The sequence below is a fragment of the Strongylocentrotus purpuratus genome, unplaced genomic scaffold (assembly GCF_000002235.5).
Source record: "Strongylocentrotus purpuratus isolate Spur 01 unplaced genomic scaffold, Spur_5.0 spur5_scaffold_16, whole genome shotgun sequence".
NCBI lineage: Eukaryota > Metazoa > Echinodermata > Echinoidea > Camarodonta > Strongylocentrotidae > Strongylocentrotus > Strongylocentrotus purpuratus.
This window is the reverse complement of record NW_022145601.1, coordinates 5,402,041-5,429,834: the sequence shown is the minus strand read 5'-3', so window position 1 is coordinate 5,429,834 and position 27,794 is coordinate 5,402,041. Positions and strand designations below refer to the sequence as shown.

The following is a 27,794-nucleotide window of genomic DNA, read 5'->3' as shown; positions in this document are numbered from 1 at the left end:
CATACCCTACCGATCAAGAACGCATTGAGGAGGATATATCTGCAGCAGGGTTCGACGACGAAGTGATCGAGAAAGGTTCCGAACATGAAAGTGCGTTTCAAGGAGAAAGATCGAAGGAAGAGGAAGAGGTTCTTGGAGAGGACGGAGGCGAATTTGACAGAATGAGTAGTAGTCCCGATAGCACACTGGGCACTGGTTCCAAGTACAGCACAGGTCATGAAATCCCAGATGTTGAGAGGAATACTAGTGACACGGAAAGCGAGGCCAGGACTGAAGAGGACAACGCCAGAAAAAAAACGGTCTTACCTGACGGAGAAACTGAACCACAGAAAATGACAAGTCAGCCCATCAACCACGAAAACATTTCGAAGGAAAAGGAAGAGGTTCTTGGAGAGGATGGAGGCGAATTTGACAGAATGAGTAGTAGTCCCGATAGCACACTGGGCACTGGTTCCAAGTACAGCACAGGTCATGAAATCCCAGATGTTGAGAGGAATACTAGTGACACGGAAAGCGAGGCCAGGACTGAAGAGGACAACGCCAGAAAAAAAACGGTCTTACCTGACGGAGAAACTGAACCACAGAAAATGACAAGTCAGCACATCAACCACGATATCAGCACATTGAAAAAGTCTAGAGTGAATGACGAAACAAAACTATGGCACATTCAAAACCGGATGCCTGAAATCAACTTCAAATTTCCAGGGAAAAGGTACAAAGACAAATCTGAGAGTAGCGGCTTTAAGCAACGCTACTGTAAAAGAGAATGGCTGCAACATCATGAATATCTCTCGTACTCAAAGGAGGCAGATGGATTGTTTTGTTTAGCGTGTCTTCTTTTCCCTGTAAGGGCCCATCGAGGCCAAAGGGCGAATAACCTGATAAATACACCTTATCAAAACTGGAAGGATGCGTTATTCAATTTGCGCAAACATGCTACATTGGAATACCACATCAGATCGAAGATGACAATGGATGGCTTTTTAGAGACCACTAGGAACCCATCACTCAACTTGGCAAGTCGCATGTCCAGTAAAATTGCGGAACAAGTGGCCAGCAACAGGAAATTCCTAGTCTCCATCATCAAAAGCATCGAGCTATGCGGACATCAAGGCATCGCTCTGAGAGGTCATAGGGATGATTCTACGTCGGAAGCTCTGAACCAAGGCAACTTTAAGGCTCTCGTTGATTTCCGGATTGATGCAGGTGACGATATACTGAAGGAGCACCTCAAAAGTTGTGGTCGGAATGCCACTTATGTTTCTAAAACGACACAAAATGAGCTGCTGCAGTGCATGCGACAATACATACAGGACAGCATCACTGCACAGGTTAAGGCGAGTGGCTTCTACGGAATATCGGCAGATGAGGTAACGGATGTTTCCAACTGGGAGCAAATTGGGTTAGTTGTCCGTTACCTCCACAACAATCAGCCGGTAGAGAAGCTACTCGAGTTTATCGAGTGCGAATCGTGCACAGGACAGCAAATATGCGAGCATATCGTCACTTGCTTGAGGAACCTGGGGTTAAATCCAGAATTGTGCCGTGCCCAAACATATGATGGTGCAGGGAATATGGCTGGGGTGAGGAATGGCTGCGCAGCAGAGTTTATGAAGACATCTCCAAGGGCCCCTTACTACCACTGTGCAAGTCATGGGTTAAATCTCGCCCTATGTTATGCATGTAAAGTGCCCGAAATCCATAACATGATTTGCACTCTCCGATCGCTCGGTTACTTCTTCAGGAACTCACCAAAGCGCCAAAGGGCTTTTGAAGAAAGTATCGTAGCTATCATCGACAAAAGGGCGTCATGCGAAGAGGAGAGACCCGATAACAGCAACAAAGATGGTGAAGGAGGTAACAACCCAGCCGCTCCCGCATGTACCGTCGTAGAAGAGGAAAGCGATGATGATGGTGATGATGATGATGACTCAGAAGGTGACGGCCAGACCACAGAGGACTATGTACCACCACATCCTCGTGAAGTTAAGAGCAATCCACTATCCAAAAAGAAGATAAAACCCATTTGTGAGACGAGGTGGGTGGAGAGGCACACTGCTCTAATGGACTTTGAGGACCTATACGAACCTCTCATTCACTGCTTGGAAAGGATCTCACGAAATGAGGACAGAAGATGGAGCAATACCACGGTAGAGGCAAGTGGGTTACTCCATCAAATTACAAGTTCAACATTCATTGCCTCGTTCCAATCAGCTCTTTATCTCTTTGGTTTCACCTTTTCATTGAGTCAAAACCTGCAAGGGAGCGAACTTGACGTCATCCAAGCTTATAACAAAGTCAAACATATCAAAGATGAGTTATCTGCCGTACGACAGAACTCCAAAAGGACATTCGGATATGTATGGGGAAAGGCTACAAGTATGTCCAATGCAGCAGGTGTCAGCATTTCAGTACCTCGTACATGCGCCAAACAGACCCTACGCAGTAACACATCCGGGAAAAAGCCAAGCACGTTTTACCGACGAACAGTGTTTGTACCTTTCCTTGACAGCTTATTACAACAACTAGGAGACAGGTTTGAAGGACTGTCAGCACATGCACTGCAAGGGATCATGTTAATGCCTAACATGGTACAGAAACTTACAAGCGACGTGCAAGAAAGACTGCTTGCTTTCTATGAGCCAGATTTGCCATTCCCCAAAGTTGCACCACAGGAATTACAGCTATGGAGACGTCACTGGTAAGTGTTGCTTTAGGGTAATATATTATATATATATATAGTGAGAAGAGGATTCATCCACGAGATGACGCATGACAACCTCATCTGAAGAAGTCCAGACGGACGAAAGCTCTTAAGCTATAACCAGGTTTTCCTGCGTCATCTCTTGGTTGAATCCTCTTCTCACTATGCATTTCATCCCATAAACCAAAAAAGAACTGTAAAAGGATATTCACCATCTCAATATATTGTGACAATTTAGATAATGGTGCGTAGCTCAATTCAAAGTTCCCCAGAGCATTAGCGTTCTAATCCTAAGTCTCGGATTCGATCCCCGAAAGAGACATCTTTTCAACCTTTCAAAAACCAAAAATGGGAAGACAGCTGTGGGGAAATTAAATTGGGCTACACACCATTATCTAACTTCTTACACTTATTTATCTGTTTTAAAGAGATAGCTAAAGTTGCCTGTATTTGTCACTGTATTTCACGGTATCAGAACCAAAGAACTTTCATAATGTCTTAATATAAAATGACTCGAAATGAATCATTATTTATCATCAGAACAAAGAGCGATACGGCGTTCTATTTTATTGAACTACAAATTTCGTTAAAATTGTAGACTATACAAAGGCTAATATTGTATAATTTATTAGTCATACACTACTCTTATAAAAGGAAATCAATTTCGTACGCTTTTACAGGAGCACCTTCGCAGTAGAAGATGGTCCACTTCCGACAACACTAGTGGAATGTCTTCAAACCACCAACTACTCGTCATTTCCAAATGTAGTGACGATGTTGAAAATGCTGCTGATCACTCCAGTAACCAGTGCAAGTGTGGAACGCAGCAACTCAGCCCTGAGATTTGTGAAATCTAATTCCCGAAGCATGATGGGGGAAGATAGGTTAAATGCGCTCCTACTTCTCTTCATCCACAAGGACATCCAGCTTGACTACGGAAAGATAGTAGACGTTTTTGCAAACCGTCATCCTCGAAAGATGACTTTCCGGCATCTTTAAAGGGAAATCGGATGACAGCAGGAAGACAGTTGAAGTGCTGTTATACAAATTCAGAACCTTTTGCATTTCGTCAGGATTTTTTCTCTGAACTTGCCAAACTCAAAGTTATATATGGACAATATAATGTACGGGGTTGCTGAAGCTGAATGTTAATACTCAGTGTCGCTCAATCCAGGGTTTCACAATCCTATTTCCGCCAAAATATGGTTAGGTGGATATATTATAACTTCTGAACATTCGAGCGTCATTAACTTTAACGTGAACGACGTCCATACGGATCACAATCGCATTAGCGCAGGACATGAGGAACTGTACGTGAATTGATCGTGGCAAATGTTATCCGACCATGTTAATAATTGTGATGTACTGGACTGAGCACACCTGAGTTTATTGTACATGTACCTTTTTATCTTCTTTGATTAATGAACTAATTACATGTATTTGAGGCACTTGCATTGAAATTGTGTGACAAAGACAGTGCCGTGCAGTCAACCTTGTTTCTTTCTCGGAGCAAAACTGGCTTTTATTTTATTGTGATTTACACTGTCGAAAATATGTCACTTTATTTTTACCATCACTGTCTGTTTGCCAGATTCCGTCAACCGTTAATACCTCTTCTAGTTATGCCTCCTTGTTATAGAATGCAAGATCCGCCATCGAAATCAACCTCGTGTGATTTTCACTGCTCTTATAACCCACTCTCTCTCTCTCTCTCTCCCCCTAAATCATAGTCGCAAATACTGATGGCCTTTAAATTTGCAATTATACAGGATTACAGCGTGGATTACACATTTTCTCCCAAATGCCCTATGCCCATTCGACATGACACGGTAAAAACGGGGCTTTACACAAGAGTTATTTGCTGAGTTTATAATACTCTTGCAACCCCTGTCCAGATTTGCTTAGTTTGCTTCAGTAAAAGAAAATACAAACGGCTGAAAAATACTCGGTTTAAGATCTAATATACGCCTGCTACAATACATGTCATCACGGATAGCTTTTAATTAGCCCCGCAATCTTCAATATTTACTATATCCTCCATTATAATACAACTGGAAGGTAACTGAAATAGATGCTTGTCTTTATTTTAGATTCCAACATTAATATCAATATACAGATTCTTCGAAGTGATAGTGTACGAGTATGTTTGATAGATACTTTTGTTTTCTTTTCATTTGTACAAACATGATTATGTTTTCTCACTTTAAAGAGATAAGATTTGAATATAGGACCTCAGTCAGCATAGTACTTGCGCAGTAGCCTATGATGGTATTTGGGCTGTTGTATACAATGAAACGTTTTTCACTAAGATAATTCATCCCTAACAATGAAAAAGAATCGACGTCTTTGCTTCTTATTGGTTTGTAAAAAAAGAAACTTATATTTATATTGTATGCACATGGAATACGGGTTAATATGAGCATGTTGGTATTTTTGTTAAGCTAACGAGAGTGATCAAGTCATTCATGAATATAAATGTGTTAAGATATGTCAATGAAGAAAGTGTTTCATACTTTGACAGTCATGAAATAATAGTACCACAGGAGTTTAATTGTTCTTGAATTCCAAATAAATGGCAGTTTTCATTGCAAACATGGTTGTAGCAAGAGCTGTTTCTATATATTTACTGCACAATTATTCAAATTTCATTTCATAACACCTGCAGTTAATGCGGGATGGGGTTGCAGCCTCTCTTTCCCCGAAAATATAAAGAATACTAATATGCATTTTTTTTTTAAATATCTTATATCGTATATTTTTGTTATAATGAATTACACTTTCACAATAAACATATGCTCAAATTTTCGCTCGCTCGCCAAAATGTGAAACCAGAAAATTAATATTCGGGCAAAGAGGCTGCAGTTCCCCGCCCCCCCCCCCCCCCCCTCGATGAAAATGTCAAACATTTTGCTACCGCGCGCGAGCATAACTTAAAACGGGGAATGTTGATATCGGACAAGAGACGTGACGTGAGCCTGCCCCCTTTCCAAAATTGTACCCGCTTGTAGGTACCGGTACGCGGTACAGTGCCCTTTATTATGACCTTGTCAGTATTGGTATGTTGAGTTGAAATAATGGTTTGCGCGATTTTCAAATTTCCGGCCCCCCCTATTGGAAAATCCTGGATCCGCGCCTGGTACTATATTCATTCATATAAGAGTAAGGAGGAACCCAAGTGTAGTGCTGGGCCCTGTTTCACAAAATTTGATATCAATAACAAATGCTAAGTTTCTATGACAAAGTTGCACTCAGCCAATCAAATGCCACAATTTCAGTAGCTTATAACAATTATTTTAACTTGTTAGTGATAGCAGTTTTATGAAACAGGGCCCAACTAGTCCACCTGGACATCCCAATCAGTTTTATATTCATAGGAAAGTCTCAATATCAACAACAACAACATCAATAATAATAACAGCAATGATAATAACAACAATAATGATAACAACAATCTGATGTAATTAACGTTGTTTAATTATATTTAATTATGTTACATTATTTTTGTTCTTTGTAACTTCTCATGTAATTTCTTAAGTTTAATGTATTTACATTATTAGGCCCCTTGAGCATCTCTTGGGGTGGATATGTGCGCTTTATAAATGTTGTTATTATTATGATTATTATAATAATAATCACAATAATTTTGTTTGCAGATCTCCCAAGCATTATGCATCAAGTTTGAGACGGAGCACTACAGACGTCTTCAGAGCATCTTAGTCGATGGCCAGGGTCACTGTATGGGGGCGCTCTACTGGCAGTTCAACGACATCTGGCAGGCCCCTACATGGTCATCCATAGGTCAGTCATTTTATCAACAGCTAGCTTCAAACCAATTTGAAGAACAATATAGGCCAGTGATTGTTCTGAAGAGTTTAGCATGCACAAGAGGACCATAGTTCAGATTCAGAATGTCATGTAACAATTTATATTAACCCTATAGCAACTACACCGCCCGAAACCACCCCTTCTTTTACTCACTGAACAGCTCGTCCATTTCCCATGCGCTATAGTATCTGTTCTAGGGTCTACCATGATAATGTTAAACGTGTATCCTTACGATGTCTACAGTAAGATTCTGCATAGAAAAATAGCGCATGTTTTATATTGGTCAGAACAATGTCAAAATGAGAGCAATGATTGCAACATCTTCCAGTGAGTAAAAGGCCATTTTTACAAAATCTCTATTTGCTGATCGGTTAATTGACTTACTAATGCTTTAATTAAGAACTAATTTCAAATTTCTTTATGACACCAATAATTTTTAGACGATATGATTGAATAAAAGACTTATGCTGTATGGACACATTTCAGTGAATTGTCAATGTACACAAAAGTCAGCCAATACCTACACTATTGAAATGATGTGAGATGAACTTTAAATTATCCGATTACTTTGTTCAACATCACATTCTGCACTAGCTTATGCACAAGCCCACCAAAGAAAAACAATTAAAACGATAACATACATGTAGGATACACATTATCACAAATTCATTGATTTTGACCATAACAAGCACCGTTGTGACCTTTGACCCCACAGAGTATGGAGGCAAATGGAAGATGCTTCATTACTACGTGAAGGATTTCTTTTCTCCTGTCCTCGCCTCTGGGATGATACAAGGTGGAGATGTCTATGGGTATTCCATCACAGACAGGGTTAATCTGGTCAATGCTAGCTTTGTCACATCAGTTTGGTTGTGGACGGATCTGAAAGCGCGGTATCAGGTTACTAATTATTTTTCACAGGTAAGTGCCTAGGAATTTTACTCTCATCTTTTTTCTTCTTTTTTTCTGTTTTTACAGACACCATATAATTATAATTTTTTTTAATTTTATAAAGTGAATAAGCTGCTATGAATTTTTTTTTTTTGGCTACTGTTATTGTGAAACCTGACATTTTTATTAAATTTTGCTAGTGGTCAAGATTCGCATGAATTTTGTTCCATGATATAATTGAATTCCTGCTGTGAAATTTCTGCTATTCATAGAAGTTTCTTGCTGCAAATATAGTAATCATCAATAATATGTAAAAGAAAAGAGAGAACAACAATATTCTTTGCTTTACAGTTTACACCATTTTTGACAGACCTAAAGTTACAAAACACTAGAATGAAGCATCAAGTTTTCTGAAGAGAGAAATATCAAATCATTTTTTTCTGTGCAACAATAATGCAAGCATTGGAGAAGCAAAGAACATGCTGTGTTATAGAAATGGATATAAATTATTAATATTAACACGGCCATAAGATTTCTACCATTTCTACCTTTAAATCTTGCCCAGAATATTTCATCATCAAAGATGGTCATCAAAACACCCCTCAATGCAGGCCTCCTACAGAAAGCAGGGTGTGGTCATCAGGACCCCCTCCTCTCGTGCTTCATCACCATGGCGATCTATCATAGTAACTCCACCCAGCTCTCTCCGACCAACCCCATCTTCCTGGCATCCTTCAGTGAAGTGGTAGGACTCAAAAAGCCAACCATCAAAGTGAGTGCTGCGTTTTATTTTTGGACAAAGTTTACATAATTGTTAATTCTTTGTGGTCCAAGTTGTCTTGTACATTTATTTATTGTAAGATTGTGCACTCAACCCAGGTGATGTAAATGGGTACCTGGCAGGAATTAATTCCTTGAAATGCTAGAACGCTGTAATGGCAGCTATAGGCTAAAGCCGAAATGCGCCTCGGAATAGAATTTCTAGATAGATGGCGCTATAGAAATGCCTATTATTAATGTTATTATTATAAGGTCATGCAGCCCATTTCTCTTTACCTTCAACTTTTTTTCAATTCCCCCTTAGATCTCTTCTGTCAGCAAAGTGGGATCAGACGAGTTTCTCGTCACCCTCAAAACAAGCACAATCGCTCCGTTCACCTGGCTGGATAGCGGCAGTCTTAGAGGGCGCTTCTCGCAAAATGGCTTCCTCATGATGACGCCCTCATTGTCCGTGTCTTTCTTTGCTTGGGAGCCAACGTCCGCTGAAGAGCTCACCAAGTCACTCACGGTCTCATCCCTAATGGATTTGTATTAAACAAACTTACGAGAACCATGTTAGCACATTATAATAATAAGATTCCGTTCTTGTATCATGCATATCACATTATAATGTTCCTATGAGCTTCCAAAGAGCTTTTGGAAGTTATTACCCAAGCTTAAGCCATTATCAGCCCAGGGTGCATTTTGAGGAATAATCCTATCAGGTACCCATTTACCTCACCTGGGTCAAGTGTGGCAAATGTAGATAAATGTCTTGCCAAAGGACATTAGTGCTGCAGCGGGACTTGAATCGCCAACCTTGTGATCCACAGTCCAGTGACATATCAACTTGACCACGACACCTCTACACGCTTGTATCCAGTTAAACCCAAATTAAATCCAATACTGGGCTACCAATAAGACCTTGGTTGTTGTTGATGGTGGTGTAGTGTTAAATCTTGCAATGTAATTTCTAAACAACTTAATTTTTCTCCATCCTATTTTTGAATGTTTACTTCTCTTTTATTCCTTGCAATATTCATTTTTGAATGATTGATTAAATCATCACTGAATGATGGATTCCAGTGCAATACCTTTTTCTTTGAGTTTCCAATTTCATGTGATTTCAGTGTCACCCTGCTGTTTACTTGCTTTATTGTTTTGTCATATAAGTGATACAAATCTGCATAGTTGCCAACCATTCCTATTTGGGAAGAATGATTCCCAGTTTTCCGCCTTCAAACTAGTGTTCTATATATCTACCTATCTATATGTTCCATATCATGGAGACCATAGGGGTCACAGATTCTACATAACTTTCTGTCTTCAGCTGTTCTAGTTAGCTGCTTAAATGACTTTCCTGTCCACCGGGTAATGTTAACAGTCCATGTCCTAGTTGGTCTGCCCCATCTTTCTTCCCTCATTAGTTCCTCTCGTTTACTGAAAACAGCTGTAAAAATACAGTACCGGTATATTCCTAAATTTGGTTTAGGAGATTCCCAAAATTTGCTGCGAAAGGTTGGCAGGTAGACACCTCTTCTTTTTATATCTTTTTTTTGTAGTAGCTGGTAACAACATACTGGCTCAAATACTGTTCTTTTACATTTTGTTCAAACACCAGATCAGATTAAGAGGAGAGATTTGATGATTATTGCAATAAAATGTTCAAAAACCTATTCAGTGATTTTTGAAAGAATTAAAAATGGTTCCTTTTCTCAACCAGTCCACCAAAAGTGTACCGGCCTAGTTATTATGGTGAGACGTTGTTTAACTTTTGTTAAAAAGGAGATAAAATATGTCACAAACTATCTGAAAATGGAAAAAAATAAAAACTGCATCAATATCTATTTTTTTGTCTGTTTTCCTCTTACGAAACGAGTTAGTGCTACAGAGTTCATACTGGTGCTGGTGCAGTGGATATTATAAATCTGAATGTAACTTATCCATTTGGAATATTTTGTTTAACTCTATGCAATGTGCTTCTGCAATGAAATCATTGATATTGTTTAAAAAAAGTTGTACGAGTATTTAACTACATGTCTGTTACATTTCATAAGATCATGTATGTAGTTTCAGAAATAATGTTCAAAAGTTTTCTTAAGTTCAACTGAAATTACTTCATTTTTTTCATGAAAATTAGTTCTTATGTGAGAAAATGAAAAACTCTATGTGCAACTATTTCAGATATTGGTATTTTCAGTCTTCACATATTCTTTTCATTTTAGATATATATACTTCAGTGAAATGTAGTTTAATTATCAATATACACGCACCTGTATATCTTTTACTGATATATGATATTTGTGGAAAAGTATATCTACTGAAATTGTGTTCTTTGTAACAACCAGTACTTATCGCTTTGCATTGAAATAAATGAAACATTTTTGTATACAGATAAAAAATTAAAAAACATGGTGTGTGTACTCTCTGTATTTTGCTTTTTGAGTCCTGACTAATGTAGAAAATTGGATAAGAGTGATTGATGTCCAGAACTACTTTTTAAATTAATTTTTTTTTTGAGGAGGGTGGGTTTCCTCAAAAAAACACACATTAAAACAAAATTAAGGGTTAAACCCCCTCAATTTTTGTTATTATAAACAAAAAAATTATAATTTTTTGGGGTGCTAAAGGAGGGAGAAAAAAAAAGTGTTCCTCCCCCCCCCCCCCCCTATTCAGCGGCTGCCTGAAATGAAGAAAAAAAATATACTCTTCGTCCCATGATATTGACTTGTCCATCTCTGTTATTAACGGGGACACCCCACCCCCCCCCCCCCCCCCCTCTTCAACAAAGGAGAAAATACCATGTAATGCTCTTTCCTTAACAAACGACTTCGTCTTTTGCTACACATACAACAATAGGTATTAACACAAGAAAATACCTGAAGATAGCAGTTGGACACTTTAGTCTCGTGGATAGGCGATCGCCTGGTAAGTGGAAGGTATTGGGTTCGATACCCAGCTAGTGGATTTGAGAAAAAAACTTAAAGAATGATGTTGAACCCATTTTGATGTTGCTCAAAGTACCTATTAATTGCTATTCTTTTAATTGATCGATACCATGACCTTACAATGAACTTGTAAACAAAGTAAAGTATTATACGAATACACAAAGGACAGCAATTATGTTTTATCCATCAATCATAATCATATTCAATACTTTTTCAGTCCGAATGGAAGGAGAGAGAGAGAGAAAGAGAAAGAAAGAGAGCCAGAAAGAGAGCCAGAAAGAAACAAGACTGAAGAGAATCCAATATACCCCATATATCAAACAAAGTATGAGAATCTCAATCCACATAATATTTTGTCGGGAAAGCCGTATATAAAAAAAAAAAATTATTTTTCCAAGTTTGGAGGTGAATAATAGTTATTGTTGTTGTTAATATAAGGGAAAGTGCTCCAAGGCACAATATGTCAATGGATTCCTTCACAAAGAAAAAAGGGGCCTATTGTGGGGGGGGGGGGGGGGCAGTGAAGAAAAAACTGTTGGGGGCCCTGGGGGGGGGGGGGGTAGCTGCGCCTGTCGTCAGCTATAGGCCTGCGGTCCAATTTTAAAACTGCATTCAAGAGTCCCTTATTGCCAGGTTTAAAAAGTTTTTAACATTTTCAGTAATACTTTCTTCGTTTTATTCCTTCTGTACACTCCCATTCTATCCTTTTCCAGTCTGTAAACAACTTTACAACATGAATTCAATGATGGGCAAGGTTTTACTTCTCATATGAAAGCCCCTAACTTCGCGAGGTGAAACAAAGGATCTTTTACATTCAATTCTATTCAAGCCCAATATGGGCTAACAACTGGCATGCATACCCGAGAGTACTTTTTTTTTTGTCCCGAAAGTTTGAAAATTTGGCCGACCGACATTTCGTTCAGTTAGGGGGGGGGGGGAGGGGGGAGGGGGTAAGTCACCTTGTTTTGGTCACTCTTTGGCACAATTTTTTTTAATTTTTTTTTTTAATTTTTTTTTTACATATGTTTTTTTATGAGGGAGGGGGGGGGGGGGGTCCTTCCAAAACATACACATACACAAATTTGAGGGGTGTTCCAAACAATCATTGTAGTTCCCTGAAATTTTTAGGTGTAAAAATATTATTGACAGTAAATTATCTTGGAAGGAGCATATTGATGTCATCTGCACGAATATTTATAGGTATTTTAAATAAAATCTAACAATTTCCTTCAAAAATTTGATTATGATTTATAATGTCATTATAGGCGCGTACGCAAGGGGGGGGGGTGGTGTTTCGGAGGTTATCCTCCCCCCTCAATTTTTTGTTGCTCAAGGCCCCCCCCCCACCCCCCCCCCCCCCCCCCCCCCACTGAGCGACATTTTAAAACATTTTTGTATACAGATACAAATCACTGTGTGTATACTCTCTATATTTTGCTGTTTGAGTCCTGACTAATTAATGTAGAACATTGGATATAGTGATCGATGTCCAGATTACTGTATTTGCAAAAGATGCAAATAATCTTGATCTCTAGATATTATTGGCAGCCTAGGTCTGCATGGGACACTACGATTCAACATTTTATTTCCATGATTTATTTATTAATATTTAGGGGCTTTATCTGCAAATTGAAAAATCGTAAAGAGAATCCTCTTTTTGTGGAAACAATTAACTTATAACCCCTCACTGAGGTACTATAAAATCTATGGATTTGAAATTTTCCTGTTACATATAGGAAAACTGTTTGCAAGAAAAGGGTACCTTAACTAAAAGAGTGTTATTAAATGCATCAGAATGGTTTTTATTTTTATTTTTTGTTGTTCATTTTTTTAAAAGTTCTTTTTGCATTTTTTTCTCCATTTCCTTCTGGTTTTAATTGTTTGTTTTGTTTTGTTTTGTTTTGTATTTACATGTAAAAGGTTTTGTTATGTTATGCATAATTTAGGTGCAACATTTTGCAAGTTTAACATTTCGCAAGTGCAAATGCATTAGAATTGGTAAAAACCAGGGAGGTGACATATTGTAAAAGTTTATCGAACTAATCAGAAGCATATTTACAACCCGGAAGTAGACACCCTAGACCTCATTCACTGTTATTGCATTACTATGCTCGTGACGTTTTGAACGAGCCGCCAATCCGAAAACACAATGTTAATCAGTCACGTGACACCCGGCGTAGAAAACTCGGCTAGGGTTTTATTACGCGGGAACGCATTTGACAACCATGGCCACAGCATTATATCTCGAGCAGTACCTCGACAGTAAGTGGATAATTTTGCCTTTTCTAGAAGTTGACGGAATTCAATGTGTAATTATTTTAATACTTCACAATTTTTAAATGTAGAATGCTTGGTTTATATGTATGATCGTTGAAGAAAAGTGTGGTTTTATTGGGCTCAAAATGTACCTAATTATGTATTCATGAAGGTGGTTCGCATTCCTTCAGTATGGTGCACCCTACACTGCACTGTGCGATATGTTTGTATACGCTGTGCGGAATGAATGAGTCATGCTATGGGTTTGTGTGTGTGGATAGTTTGCGTATTCGCTTGTCGGCCTGCGATAGCTACAACACGGGATCTATGGAGCGGAGGCCATTCAGTCGTACGGATCTTTAGCCCTCCTTCAACGGGGAGATGGCCCGTGCGAATCTGATTACCCGCCGTAGCTTATAATAGCTGAATAATTAGCTGAGAAACGTCTTTGGTTATGTGATAATTAATCCCATGAATTCATGTGAATCATCTAGACCTACATGTATATTTATAGACGCAATCAAAATTGTTAATGTTTTAATGATAGTTATGCATGATATTGTAATTTGTAAGATATTGAAGTTAAAAAGGAAAAAGATTGCAGAACTGATGGTCACTGACATGACACTGACTGACATGATCCCTTTTTTTTGTGTGTGGAGCTTAAAATCAATGAATAGATGTTTGAACCCAATTATTAAATAGACTAGGTTCTATGAGAAAATTGTGAACATAAAACATGAGCCCCTCTTTGAATTGAAGTTTCTCATGACTTTTGTAATGTGATCATTAAAAATTGCCAAATTGCATTATTTGGCTACTGGATTAAGCCTAATAATTAATTGTAGGTGACCTTTTAGATATGAAGACTTCAGTTTCAGCAAGTTTTCTAATTACTAATTAGGTCTAGACAGAGTCACAGAACTATCTGACAGTGACATGGTTATGGTACAGTCATGGGGATTTTTTTTTAAATAATGTCATTTTTTCTCCTGCGATTGTTAAATATTGCCAAATAAATTGCTTTGGTTTCTGGATTCAGCCAGTAAGCATTTAGTCAAATGTTTACTTTAATCTAATAGACCTATTTAACAATAATAAATAATCTAATCTACGTTCACCTGGAAATAGAAATTATTTTCAAAATCCTTTGTAGCATAATTACAAGAGTTTACTTTAGGTTGAGGTCTGTGAAATGATAAATTGATAATGCTGCTATTACTAGATGCAGAAGCAATTGTACTTGTGATCATAGTGAAGATAGACCACCAATGTCCACAGAGCCGGCACTGATGGTCTCTCTTTGATCACTGCATTTATATGGATGTGTGCTTTTCTTGTGGATTCCAAGGGAATTTCATTTCTTTCCTCTCCCTGCTATTTGGCAGTGATGGGTTACCTGGCGTCTGTGTATGGGGGAGGTTGATGAATTTCATTTGGCAAGGAATTCCCCGTAATATTGTCCGTTTGGAGCCAGAAGGGCATTAACATGTGTCATTTTACACAGATTTAATGCCTTTTAGACTCTAAACAGAGGGTTGTAGCTTTGTAGGGCCATCCAGGGCCTGTTTCATAAAACTTACCACTGATGGTAACTATGCCATTATTAATTATTAACTTCCATGGCAACATTATTCTGCAGCCCATCCAATCAAAGTTTCCATGGGAGTTACCATTAGTAGTAATTTTTATGCAAAATAGCCCAGGGAAAAATATTAACACTGGTGAGGCAAGCCTAGATAAATGAGTCCATGGCTATTTCCCTCAAAGTCTCATTACTTTTAGAATTAACTTCCCACATTCGTGTGTATATTATTTTGTGTATGTATCTCATTTTTCAGTTTCAAGAACGTCCATTACTAGAGGAGAATTATTGTTCTGAATCACATCTAGAGGTCTATCTCTTTATTGATTCACATTTGCTGAAATGTAACACAAAGTTAACAATTCCCCTCCATCCATCACAAACTTTTTCTCTCTATTTTTTTCCTAGGTATTGAAAATCTTCCTTTTGAACTGCAGAGGAACTTCACTTTGATGAGAGATTTAGACCAGAGAACACAAGGTAAAACAGAATGGGCCACATTCTAGAAAGCTGCCTAACTGTAAGATAAGCTTAAACCTGCCCATTGGTGTGAAAATGTAGTCCAGCAATTTTTTTTGAATGCCAAACTTCAACCTTGTTATCTTGTACAAATCACCATTTCTTTGAATTAAAATGATAATGCACATAGTTGACTGTATGAGATTGATTCCTTATTATAATTTATAAAACATTTCATTGTAAAACCAGCATTTCTCATATATCGCAAAATGTATTGATTCTAAAATAATGGTCAACATTTTTTTGAAAGTAAGGCCCACATTACTTTTTCTCCCTGTATTGTGGATATTTTCAGTTTTTATTTATCCATCTCCAAATTTGACAGAGCTTGCCAAGAGCATAGACGAAGACACAGTGAACTACTTGAAGACTGTGAAGGATCTGAAGCCTGAGCAGAGAGCGGAGAGACTGAAGAAGATCAACCATTCTTTCACAAAGAGCAGGGAATATGGCGACGACAAAGTTCAGCTCGCTATGCAGACGTATGAAATGGTAAGGGACAAGCTTCTCGGCTGAAAATTGTTTACTGATGGTCCACAGTTACAGAATGACGGTTTGGCATTATGGTGTGAAGGGAGGGGGAGGGGGGGGGGGTGGAGGGGGTACTTGAGACTGCAAACTCAGTATTGTAAATTGCAAGTGTGTATTTCTTGATTCAAATTGAGTGAAAAATGGCCTTATGGAATCCCAGGGAGGAAGTTTTGGATGCCCCAAAACAAGTGTTGAAAGTGGAAAGTATCAGACCGAGAGGGAAACCAAGAACCAACTGGGAGGGGAACATTAAGACATGGAGAAGAATGACACTGCAAGAGTATACTAGAATGACAGTGAACAGAGATGTGTGGAAAAATGTTGCAATCAACCTCCGAACTGTGAGAAGATACATTGATAGATAGAAAAGTAGGCCTTGTAAAGCACAGCTGATGTATTTGTTATGTGTTGATTCTAATTTTGTGCAAGCAATTCTAATGAGAAAGAAAACGTTCATTCCCTTCTTTGCCCCCTCTTTGCCCAGGTTGATAAGCATATACGACGGTTAGATGCAGACTTGGCAAGATTTGAGCAGGAGCTAAAAGAGAGAACGCTGGAACAGGCCTCACCCGTCGAAGGCAGAGAAAAAAGTAAGATCTTATCTTTCTCTCTAGAACTGACTCCTATATCAAACCGAGAAGTCCCATTTTAATTTTCAATTGGTTTAAAGAAATGTAGAAAAAGAGAGAAAATAATCACCTAAAACTTGTGATTGATCATGCAGGCTCGATTATTCCCTCCAACTATTCGATATTGATGTCTCTCCAACCAAAAAATTACTTTTTTTTTTACGAGGGCTCTTTTCAGATTTTCCCTTAAAAAAATAGCCCCCCTTACTTATTTTGCGGTGGCTATTTTGGAGCTCAGGGGGGCTTTTTTTTTTTAAAGGTTGTATTTTTTTTAAACGCGGTTTTACCTAATTAAATTCCAAGCAAAGGCAAATATAGATACAATTGTAGCGTACATAATGTCATGTAGAGTATTGCAGACATTCAGATACCCATGATTTATTCACTTTGTGTTAAACGTGTGGCTTTATGATTTACATATACATGTAACTAAAACTTGTCAAAAGGAGCGTTTTGTTTAACTGTTCGTTTTTCATATCCTAAGAAAATATTATCACTGACACGCGGGCTAGGAATTAATTTTTTTATGGGGGCTACTTTTCCCCATTGCCTAAAAAAAAAACCAAGGGGCTACTTCCTTAACCCTTACTGTACTGGGGGGGGGGGGGACCTGGGAGGCCCCCCCCTCGACATTTTCGGAGATTGCGCCGCAACCGCTTGAAATTTTGAATTGTCGTTTCATGACTTTTTTCCCTCAAGTCTTACGCACGTTTTGATACCATTTTCGTCGCAATCGGATGTACCTGTGAGGTGTTACATAACAATTAGTATGCGCATGTCATCAAAAATATGCTATAATTGCATATATTCATGTACAAGCAGAAATGTGAATACAGGTTTAGATGTATTCCTTCCTAAGTGGGTGATATGAAGTGATATCGAATTGCTTTTATATGTTTCTCAAAGTAACTTGATGTATTCCAGAACAAAAGAATACATAAGAAATAAAAACAATAGATATAATAAGAAATAAAAAAACAATATAATAGATAAGAAAATAAATATTTGAAAATCGCATCAAATTTGCATAAATTATCATTATTAATTACATCCAAATAAATATTTTGTGTTAGAAAAGAAGTTTCATATGAAAAATGAGTTTCAATGTTCAAAAAGTGAAGTTTGACACGTTTTCTGTAAAATGCATAAAATTAGCATTTTGCATAATTAATTAGGCTATAACGACAAAAATTTGCATATTCGCAAAAAACTAATTACACCATCTTGTTCGTTACGTAAATATCTACAAACATGCAAATTTTCGTGTTCATCGGACATCCGACGGCCGAGATCATAGGGGGGGGCCTCCCAGGCCCCCCCCCCCCCCCCCCAGTCAGGAGGTGCTCAAAATAGCCCAGTACAGTAAGGGTTAAAGCCATATTGTAAGCTGTAACAATAAGTTGTGTTTTTCCTTAGCCATCATACTACTAGCAACCAAATTGGTAGGTAATATGTTATTTAGTCTTTTTTTCTGTCCCAAATTTAATTGTTATCATGGACAATGCAATCCCATTAAAAAAAATGTAGACCAACTCCCTTTAAAATTGTGTTATTTAGACCATTTATAACCATTAAATGTGAGTACAGTAAATATTTTTACTGTTGTCCCACATACCGATGTAGGGTCTATTTGTTATGCCGAAACATGCAAAATCATGGCCTTATTTTTTTTTTTATAGACTCTAATTCTAAAGGCCAAGCCAAAGCTAGTTTCATTTCGTAGACAGAAATTGATGTCATCATCACTCATGACAATTGGCCTGGCATCGATCGTATATAAATAATTTAATTTAATTAAACAGTTGTAAGAAAGATTCTGAGGAGTAGGAAGATCCTTTATATATTTATTTACGGTTTTTTTTATAACAAAATTCAATTTCTGTGTACGAAACTTGCTTTATACCGATTTTACAGGAAAAAATCCGGCATTGATTTTGCACGTTTCGTTATTACAAATATATCAGTATGTGGGACAACAGTAAAAATATACTCGCATTTAATGGTTTTAACTTATAAATAACACAATTTTAGACGGAATAACATTTTTTTTAATGGGATTGCATTGTCCATGATAAAAATTAGGGCCAGAAAAAAGACTAAATAAACATATTACGTACCAATTTGGTCGCTAGCAGTTGAGCTCTCGTCACTCGCAAATACTTATTTGCTTCATACAAGGAGCGTGCGGGCGCGCGCTGGAGCTGAGCTAGTACGTTTCTGTGTATTGTGAACGTGTGTGAACTGCGTATGCATTCATGCTGTGCACGAAACTACATCGGGGCCGGTGGCCTGTCCGGCCGCCGGGAGCTTAGGCGCAGGCAGGCGGATACCGCTGTAGATTTAGCTACAGTAGGTACGACCGCCGATCCGCTGCAACTCACAAAACTTTTAAAATGTTGATGGAAGTTTCTAGTTTTGGAGTTGGTAGTTGGAACGGAGATTTCACTCAGACACATCAATAAATTGGTTTATTAATTCATAGGGAATATCAATTTATGGCGGGGGCGATTTTTCAAGATATATTGATTTTTTTTCGCCCTCGTCTTGATTTTTACCGTGGCGATTTCAGAGGTTTAGGGGGCGAATCGCCCGTCGCCACCGTGTATTTTTTTTGTTGTGTCTCTCTTTCATTTTCTGAGTTGAGCTCGTATGAACTTTGTTTGGCATTACAGCAAGTTATCTGTTTTCTCAAAGCCAACAGCTGTCGGCTTTATCAACAACAGTTTGTGTTTTAATACCACGTACACGTTGCATTCATTTTTAATATTTTGCAAGAATTGGATAGAAGTAGCAGAATTGATGTAATCATATTTGAATATTGTAGATTTGCCCCTAATGATGATTTTGGTCTTTTGATTAGAAATCCTCAAATATAGGCAATGTAGGCATGATTGCTAAAGAGTTGTTGAAACGGAGGCGGAAATGGAGATGTCTACTTTAAGATAATTGGTCAAAATAAAGAGAGGTTTCTTTTTTAGCCTCTTACCCAAAGGTTTTAAACATATTGGAATTAACAATTTTTTTTGGATATTTTTTATCACTCTTTAGAAAAAAAAGGAGCTGAAAAATCTGCGAAGAAACTGAAGAAAGCTGGAAGATCGTCTGATGATGAAACACCAAAGACTTCACGGAAGAAGATGAAGACCTCCGCTGTCGAACCGTAAGTCTAGATCGTATGAAGATGTTTCTATTATGTCCAGTAAACCCCTGTTCAGACATGGGACAATAAACTGCCTGAGAGAAAAGAAAAAGAAAAAAACAATAAAATGACTTTCGCATTTCCAATTTCTGTACTTTAGAACATACAGGTAAATGAGATTCACATATTTGGTAGTGTATTATTGGGCATGAAAGCCTTTTATTTGCCGAAGGATCAAATAGTTCTTGTAGTAAAGAGTATTTCCTCGAAAATGTTCTGGTGAATTAATTTTGTAATTGAGCAAACCAGCATGACCGGAAAAACGTGTCCCACCCTTAAAACTTATTTAACACTTAGTACACATGAAAATAATATGCAAATACTTATGTTTATGTGTCTTTTCAAATATGATAAAAAATGCATCTGAAAATATTAATGGTAGTTAGAGATTTGTTGTAATTGTGTACTGTTCGCACCATCTCTTCTGTTTTTCTGCTCTTCCTAGGTTGTTGTTTTCTTCTTTATATCCTGGATACGCCCCTGAATTGACCAGACACGCATTTGTAGTCTAAAGTTTGTGCTTTCAGTTTCATCAATTTTCATGTTAGTTGTTTAAGTTGTGGCCAAATTTCCAGAAGAATAAATGATGACCTTCATGATAATTAATTCTTTGCCCCACTGCAGTGTTGTAACTCCCATCCTAACGTTACCATCAGTCATCAACTCACCTTCAGACGTCCTTGACATGCCAGTCGACCCCAACGAGCCAACGTATTGCTTATGTCATCAAGTTTCCTACGGCGAGATGATTGGTTGTGATAACCCAGATGTGAGTATTTCATTGAAATATTTTATTTTTAAAAAAAATGATGAGGAATATTTATATAATATTGGATGGCTTTGAGTGTGATACAAGAATATATTGCTCGAGCTATGACAATATTGGACGAGTCAAAGACGAGTCTAATATTGTCTTAGCGAGAGCAATATATTCTTGTATCACACGCAAAATAAGCCATACAATATTATTATTATTATCTAGTCTGACTAGCGAAATACCAAAATTTGACTTACCTTGGTAAATATGACCTTATTTTTGTGTGATATCGATATTTGAAGTTCCCGGATGAAGCAATACGAAAACAATATTGGTTAGTCTGCGCTAAAGATATTGAATACACTGATTTATTGTACCACTTGGAAGCCTCATATAGATAATAATCAGGATTATTGTATTTTATTAATTAAAATCAGCAGTATTATCAGCAGGAGGCGGTGAAACAAGAATGAAAATAAGATCATTCAACCTTGCTGTAAATGGCATACTCTGAAAGGCATTCATGTTAGACAAGAACATAAAGAGTCCTTATTTCGCTCAACTATCGCAACTCCTAAGTATAGTGAAAAATTAAAAGTTGAAAAATATTAGCTGACATGATAAATGTCCATGACCAAAACATGGAATATCTCTCCTCTTTCAGTAAAAGGTTTGAATGATGTATGAGAACCTATATGATCTGTTTAAGATCTATCTGGTTGTACATGTAATTAATGAAAAAACGTACCGTACCTTATATAAGTTAAGATAATAAAATGAAAAAAAAGAAGTTTACAGACCAAAAAAGGAATGCTATTTTTTCAGCAAATAGGATTCTCGACTTGTGTGGTAAATTTTGTGGCAATGGGTCATTCTGTGATCAAACTAAAAACTGATATCTCGGGCGTTAATCATGACATTGCCAAACTATGCTCTTTATGATTTTATGACCTTGCACACTGTACTGAACTGTTTCTCTTTCAATTCTGTCCTGCATTTTCAGTGTCCGATCGAGTGGTTCCATTTTGCATGCGTTGGTCTGGTCACGAAACCGAAAGGAAAATGGTGAGTAGCCAAAGAGATCTTTCTAAATGAACTTTCTAATTAGTCCTTAATTGTAAAACTAAATAGTTTGTTCAGAGCCAGAAGGGCATTAACTCTGTGGTATAGTCATAAGATAGTGCCCTTCTGGCTCCAAACAGATGATATGTTGATAAATCAATCCCTCAGTGTAATGGGTGCAAGATTATCAACAATGGTACTTCAACCCTTTTGAAATTGCTCCTCAATCAAACATGTCATTTAAGAGATGTTCTTCTTTAACACTCTGTGTCAAAATGAATAAACAATTCAGCTTCTTTCATATAAAAGTCAAAGTGTAAGTAGTGTGTTTAACCAGTGCCTCAGATATTCAGCAATTTAATTAATTCAAGATTGTAATCTGGGCCCCATCTTACAAAGATTTGCGATTGATCCAAGTTTTTAGTCCCCTATCGTTTATGTACATAGTTGCGATTAATATCAACTCTTTATAAGACGGGCCAGGGATGTTCAAATATACTGTTCAAGCCGGGGTAATAATATGATTGCAGTGCTTACAGGGAGATCAGTATTATTACTGATGAGGCTACCCTGGGTAAACAAGAAATATTATTATTATTACAAAGTTTATGTAGCAGATCTTTGCATTGTAGTCACTGTTAAAGGTGTCGTGGTCGAGTGGATATGTCACCGGACTGTGGATCACTAGGTCCACTGCACTAATGTCCTTTGGCAAGACATTAATCTACATTTGCCACTCTCCACCCAGGTGTTAAATGGGTACCCGGTAGGATGCAAAAGTTAGTATGTGCTTGTAAAAATGATGCCTGGCTGGAATGCTCCCGAGGGAGTGGAGAATGTGCATGCATTATGTGCGGGTAAGCCTGAACCCGATGACCGGGTAATAATATATATCTGTAAAGCGCAATGAGAGGGCTTGCGGTCCTGAAATGCGCTATAAAAGAATCAACTATCATCATTATTATTATCTTTATGTTAACCCTTATTTTTTGTTTTTTAAACTCTTTACAGGTTTTGTCCGAAGTGCTCACCGGAGAAAAAAAAGAAATAACGTCAGCTGCAATATTCTTATTTATTTTTTTCCATTTTTGACTATCTGTAAATAAATTGTAAATATACAAAGATGAAATATTGAGGCTTATTAGCAAAATATTATTATTAGTATAAGTTACTATAGCTTATTTGGTGTCGAGACAAGTCATGAATAGTCTATGCAAGCTGCACGTATGTATACATGTATCAAGAAAGCTGGAGTCTAGAGAATGTTGAGATAGATGTTGGGAGCACACAGAAAAGGGTTCGAAGTGGTAGTAATGATGTCACATAGGATAGTAAGGATGATGTCACAAAGGGTCACGCATATGGTAGATTGCTCAAATTTGTTTTCCTGTGCTAGAGTCTCTTGAACTGTTCGTCCAGAAACTGACTAAAACCTATTGCTTAGATGCACTCTCAAGCTATCCTAGATATTGATTAGTTAGATCTCCAATATAATATAAACATAGTGTTAATCAATTTATTCTTCCTTTGCTAGAGTTTATTTTCTGGAGCAATAGATCGAAACCTGTCATTTCGAAGCACTCTCAAGTTATCCTAGATATCTGTTCGTTCTACGAGACCTCTTAGCTAGGGTAGTGTTAAAGGGATTGATGATTTGAATACAAGTCAAGGATCAACAGATATTCGTTGATCATTTATGAATTAACAATGCAGAAGTGTCTATAGGATGATTCTGCAAAATGTGTCCTGTACAGCATATGACTTTTTCCATTTATTCTTTTAAAAATAGAAAATCTTGTGACATGACCGAGGAATAACATTAGTGATAACCGAAAGAATCATTCTTTGGTGGTCGTATCATGAGATTTTCTTTTTTTAATCAAATAAATGGATAGAAGTGGTATGTTATATCAAGACACATCGCATATAATTACCCTATGTTGGATGCCATTTTAGTCTGCTTACTCAAAGTTCTCACACAGGAGCCATGTTATTGTAGTCAAACAAAAAAGTAGGTCATGTGGAGAGATGTCAGAGTTTCATTATGGGAGTTTACCGGTACATGCTTCTCAGAAGAAAAAAAACTGTAGTTAGACCATTTGATAGTATGTTCAGATCTTCTCATGAAAGGGATAATATACACAAAGAATTGCTTGTAAGGAATATGCAAACAGGAAAGAGCTTTAGTTAGAGTGTTAGTATTTCATATTTAGTAATCAAGTTGGTATGTTTATATTATAGTCAAACCTGTTTATAGCAACCGCCCAAGGGAAACACAAAAAGCGGTCTTTCTAGACAGGTTCCATTAGTACATGTTTCAATGAGAAACCATTTTCAAGGGAAACAAAAATCTGCTTGTTGTAGACAGGTGGTCACTAAGGCAGGCTTGACTGTACAATGTTCTTTTGGAAGGGTTACATTCACTGAAGAATTAAAAAGTGATGTTTTTAAAATGCAGCTATGTGATTTAGTTAGCATTAAATGAGGATTAACTTTCAGTGAGTTTATGGTTATATATTATCAAAAGTGTCAATATGTTCTACAGTTCATTTGTTAATGAGTAATTATATTGAGGTGTATTTAGAGAAGTTAAGAAGGTGATAAGAGGAATAAGGGGAATCATACCACTCCAATTGGAAGCAGAAAACAGAAGCAGACTGGTGAAAGTTTGAGCAAAATCTGACAAATATTAAGAGAGTTATGAATATTTAAAACAAATTTTTCCCCATTTTTTCCAACACACAAAAATGTTAATTTATAAATGTATGACTCAGGAGGGTCCTTTCCTTTTAGAGGACCTATAATATTAAGCTGTTCATAATATATTTTGAGTAGTACCCCAAGTAACCAAATTGCCAACTTAAGATGTGCATATGTTTAGTGATTTTAATCATTCATAACTGCTGTTATCGGTCTGATTTATTTAAAACTTCTGCCATTCTGTTTCTTTTATTCTTCTGCTTTCATACAAATAAACTTATTTTGAACATTGTTTAGTTGTCCTTCAACAATGGTAAAAGAGGATTTCCTTTGAAGTTGAGAGATTATTTCTCCATCTGTTTGAAAGTACATTACTGGTATAAGTTATCCTGTGTGCTTGCCATTAGAAATATTATCTTTTCATCCTATGTACTTATTTTAAAATGCCCTCTTCATCTTGACTATTGCCCACCTGAGAATGTTTTAAGGGAGGTACTAACCATGTAATAGCTATGATAATGGCATGTATGCTTAGTTGAAGATTTTGATTCATGACTCATGTGTGTATTGTAAAAATGACCAAATTAATTGTCTTTTTTATTGTGACTCTGATGGAAGGGGGAGGCCTCTTTTTTTAAAAAAGTAGATCATTAATTTCTGATCTTTACCGATGCATAACAAAAAGAAATAGATTTTTTGAAAAAAATCTGTGAATTAAGTGATATTTTGTCCGTATTTTAACCATTCCAGTCAAATGTTAAATGTACCCCTTTGTATGAATTCCATATTGAACATATTTTCAAACTGATTGCTTTGTTAATTAAGTTGCTATCCCATTAATGCAGTATTTTGGTTATAACCGTGTAAATCTTGGGGGAAGAGAAGCATGGACTTAATAATAATAATAAGGATAAACGATACTTGATAAATTTACACTTTTCGGTCCCTATATGCTTCAGAAATTTTTTTAAAAAAAAGATATAGAATTAGGCAATAATATGAAAAATGCTTACGGTACTTATTATACTGTTGACTTATTTTTATTAATTTATTAATAATTTTGGTTAACTCAAAGAGGTGACCATCGGTCTTTTCAATGCACCTTGGTCATCTGTTGAAGTTGCAAAAAATTTCTACTCAGAATTAAAGTGCTGAAACAGCACCAAATACTTGTACCTTAGGAGTTTCTTGTTGCGTTATTGAGAGTTCACTTGTGATTGCATTGTTCGCAACTATATCATCTGTTAAGAGGAATTCCCTGTATTTTTGTCTGTTTGGAGCTCTATTAACTTAAATGCTTACCGTATCTCGCTCCAAACAGACGGTATATAAAGTAATTTTTTTTTTCTGAATGAAATTAAGTAATCATTATTCATTATAGATTGTCAAAGATAATTGGGTTTAAATCATGTATCTATCATGCAACCACTGGGAATCAAATCATCTTGAAAGTCAAATTTGTAATTTTGCCTTGTTTTACTTGTAGTTTTGGAAAGTTTAGTTTTGACAGATTTATTCTTGTAACCCTGTAGACACATGCTCAAAATGCCATGGCTAGTTGAATAAACCAGTTTGTAGATAATACCTGGGGTACGGTCAGATAAAGGTCATTTGTACAAAATTTTAAATAAAAGTTATGTAATCATTTTTCTTTTATGCAAAGACAATACATTCTATGGTACACAGGTAGAATTTTTCCTCTCAAGAGGGCAAATGAAAGGTATTCAAATAGCACCTCCATGTCAACATTTTGACAGTGATTATTCTAAAATGCACAAAGTGGGACTTTGATTCATTTGTACTCTGTATAGTTTATGCATGTTTCTCTCCCTAACCTGTAACTACCAGCCATTTCATTCACCTGCTTTGAATGATGGCATCTCTATGGGTGGATTCCACTGTTCGTACATTAGTCGTTGCTATGTCAGGGAAGCGTTGGCAATCATTTTAGTTGTCAAGAGAAACTATAAAAATATGCATACAATTAGTAAATGAGTTTGTCAAACTAGGGTTACTTGGGCTGTCTTTAAGAATACAAGCCATAGAATAACCACATCTATCTGTCATGAGCCACGAATGCGCATTGAAGGGAGTGAAAGTAACGGTGTGTGTGGAGGATTTATCTTAATGTTGATGTTCTCATTAAAATGAGCTATAGTATATCTCTTGTTTGTCTGTTCTTTGTCTCTGATTAATTGTCAATAAATTAGATTACCATTCTTTGTAGGCCTTGTTTGCATATGACATGCTTAAATGCCTCAAAATAATCTGTCACATTTTTTTACACTAATTTGACACTATATCAAAAAATCATTGTGCCTTGAGAGAAGTCTAGCCCAGCTACCTACTGGTTGTGTCAGGAGGGTCAACACTAACTGATACGGGTTTGTGCTTGCAGACTAGCAATGAGGCCTAACAAAAAAGATGTACTGGTATTGCCCTTTAGGTGCCAAAACGTGGGTCGGTCGGTCGGAAATCTTTTCTTTTTTAAAAACTTCTTTTATGCTTTTTTTTTTTCCCTCTTTGGGCTGATATTTCTCAAGTTTTGAATGCTTTAATACCTTTTTTCTCCTAAAAAACGGTAACAAATTTTTTTTTAAAAGCTGACCGTCGATTAAAAATTTTGGGGGTCGGTCGCAAAGGGCAATGCAACATCTTTTTTTGTAGGCCTAATGATAGGACATTGCGCTTTATATGTCTGGACTTCACAAAATACATGTTTGAGTATGAGTACCACTATGTGTACAACATCAAGGTAGAATCTACTTTATTGTAAGAAGAAAGAAACGGAAGAAGCTTTTGTACTATACAAAAAATATTAAATTCAATTTGTCCCACTCAAAAGCAAGAATTAAATTACATATATGTGTGTGATATAGGCATATTAACAGGGCAGTAAACATATACATTATAAAGTACAACGTAATGGAAAGTTTGCAAGTGAGAAGGACCTTTAAAAAAAGCTAGGCTTATAAGCAAGCGCCTTCCTGGTAGACAAAAAATCATATGGGATCCGAAGGAGACACATAACAAAGGGAAAGACAGCTATGAAGAAGAAAGAGAAGGGTAGGCAGGAAATGGAGAAAGTGAAGGGTAGGCAGGAAAAAAAAAAGAGAAAGAGAAGGGTAGGCAGGGAAAGAGAAACATCTAGGGAAGTGTTGCATAAATTTGTACAGACTGTTACAAAGGGATAATGAACCATTACTGTAACTCGCTTCAAAATGAATTCAAACATGATAAGACAAATTTTCTAAGCCATCGAAGATTGTTCATCAGTTTGTATATGAAAGTGTGACTTTTCTGTGATTAGAGATATTCTCTAAATTGGCTGTACAAAAACACAAAAAATTCAACGGGGCTTGTCCGGGAATCGAACCCGGGGCCTCTCGCACCCAAAGCGAGAATCATGCCACTAGACCAACAAGCCTC

General features: G+C 37.0%; 2 protein-coding genes and 1 non-coding gene across 5 annotated transcripts in view; 2 read left to right on the top strand and 1 right to left on the bottom strand.

Moving 5' to 3' along the window:
* Positions 1 to 10,583, top strand: part of LOC593854 (beta-mannosidase) — a 36,947-nt gene extending 26,364 nt beyond the window's left edge. For both annotated transcript variants that reach the window (XM_030986599.1, XM_030986598.1), the window contains exons 14-17: positions 6,358 to 6,502; positions 7,245 to 7,450; positions 7,986 to 8,192; positions 8,505 to 10,583. In XM_030986599.1, coding sequence (XP_030842459.1) covers positions 6,358 to 6,502; positions 7,245 to 7,450; positions 7,986 to 8,192; positions 8,505 to 8,735 — 789 coding nt within the window. In that variant the 3' untranslated portion in view covers positions 8,736 to 10,583. The remainder of the gene's footprint in view (positions 1 to 6,357; positions 6,503 to 7,244; positions 7,451 to 7,985; positions 8,193 to 8,504) is intronic.
* A 2,680-nt stretch (positions 10,584 to 13,263) lies between these two features.
* Positions 13,264 to 26,527, top strand: LOC589170 (inhibitor of growth protein 4). Of its 2 annotated transcripts, none has more exons than XM_030986596.1 (8): positions 13,264 to 13,389; positions 15,377 to 15,448; positions 15,813 to 15,979; positions 16,503 to 16,608; positions 19,696 to 19,807; positions 20,471 to 20,615; positions 21,607 to 21,668; positions 22,677 to 26,527. In XM_030986596.1, exons 1-8 carry the CDS (start codon positions 13,353 to 13,355, stop codon positions 22,714 to 22,716), a joined length of 741 nt encoding a protein of 246 aa, XP_030842456.1. In that variant the 5' UTR covers positions 13,264 to 13,352; the 3' UTR covers positions 22,717 to 26,527. The 2 variants fall into 2 exon arrangements, with proteins under 2 accessions (XP_030842456.1, XP_030842457.1); XM_030986597.1 differs by lacking the exon at positions 13,264 to 13,389 and adding an exon at positions 13,418 to 13,436.
* Positions 26,528 to 27,720: 1,193 nt separating this feature from the next.
* TRNAP-UGG lies at positions 27,721 to 27,792 on the bottom strand. Its single transcript has one exon. It is a non-coding gene; the product is annotated as a tRNA-Pro (tRNA).
* Positions 27,793 to 27,794: the final 2 nt, after the last annotated feature.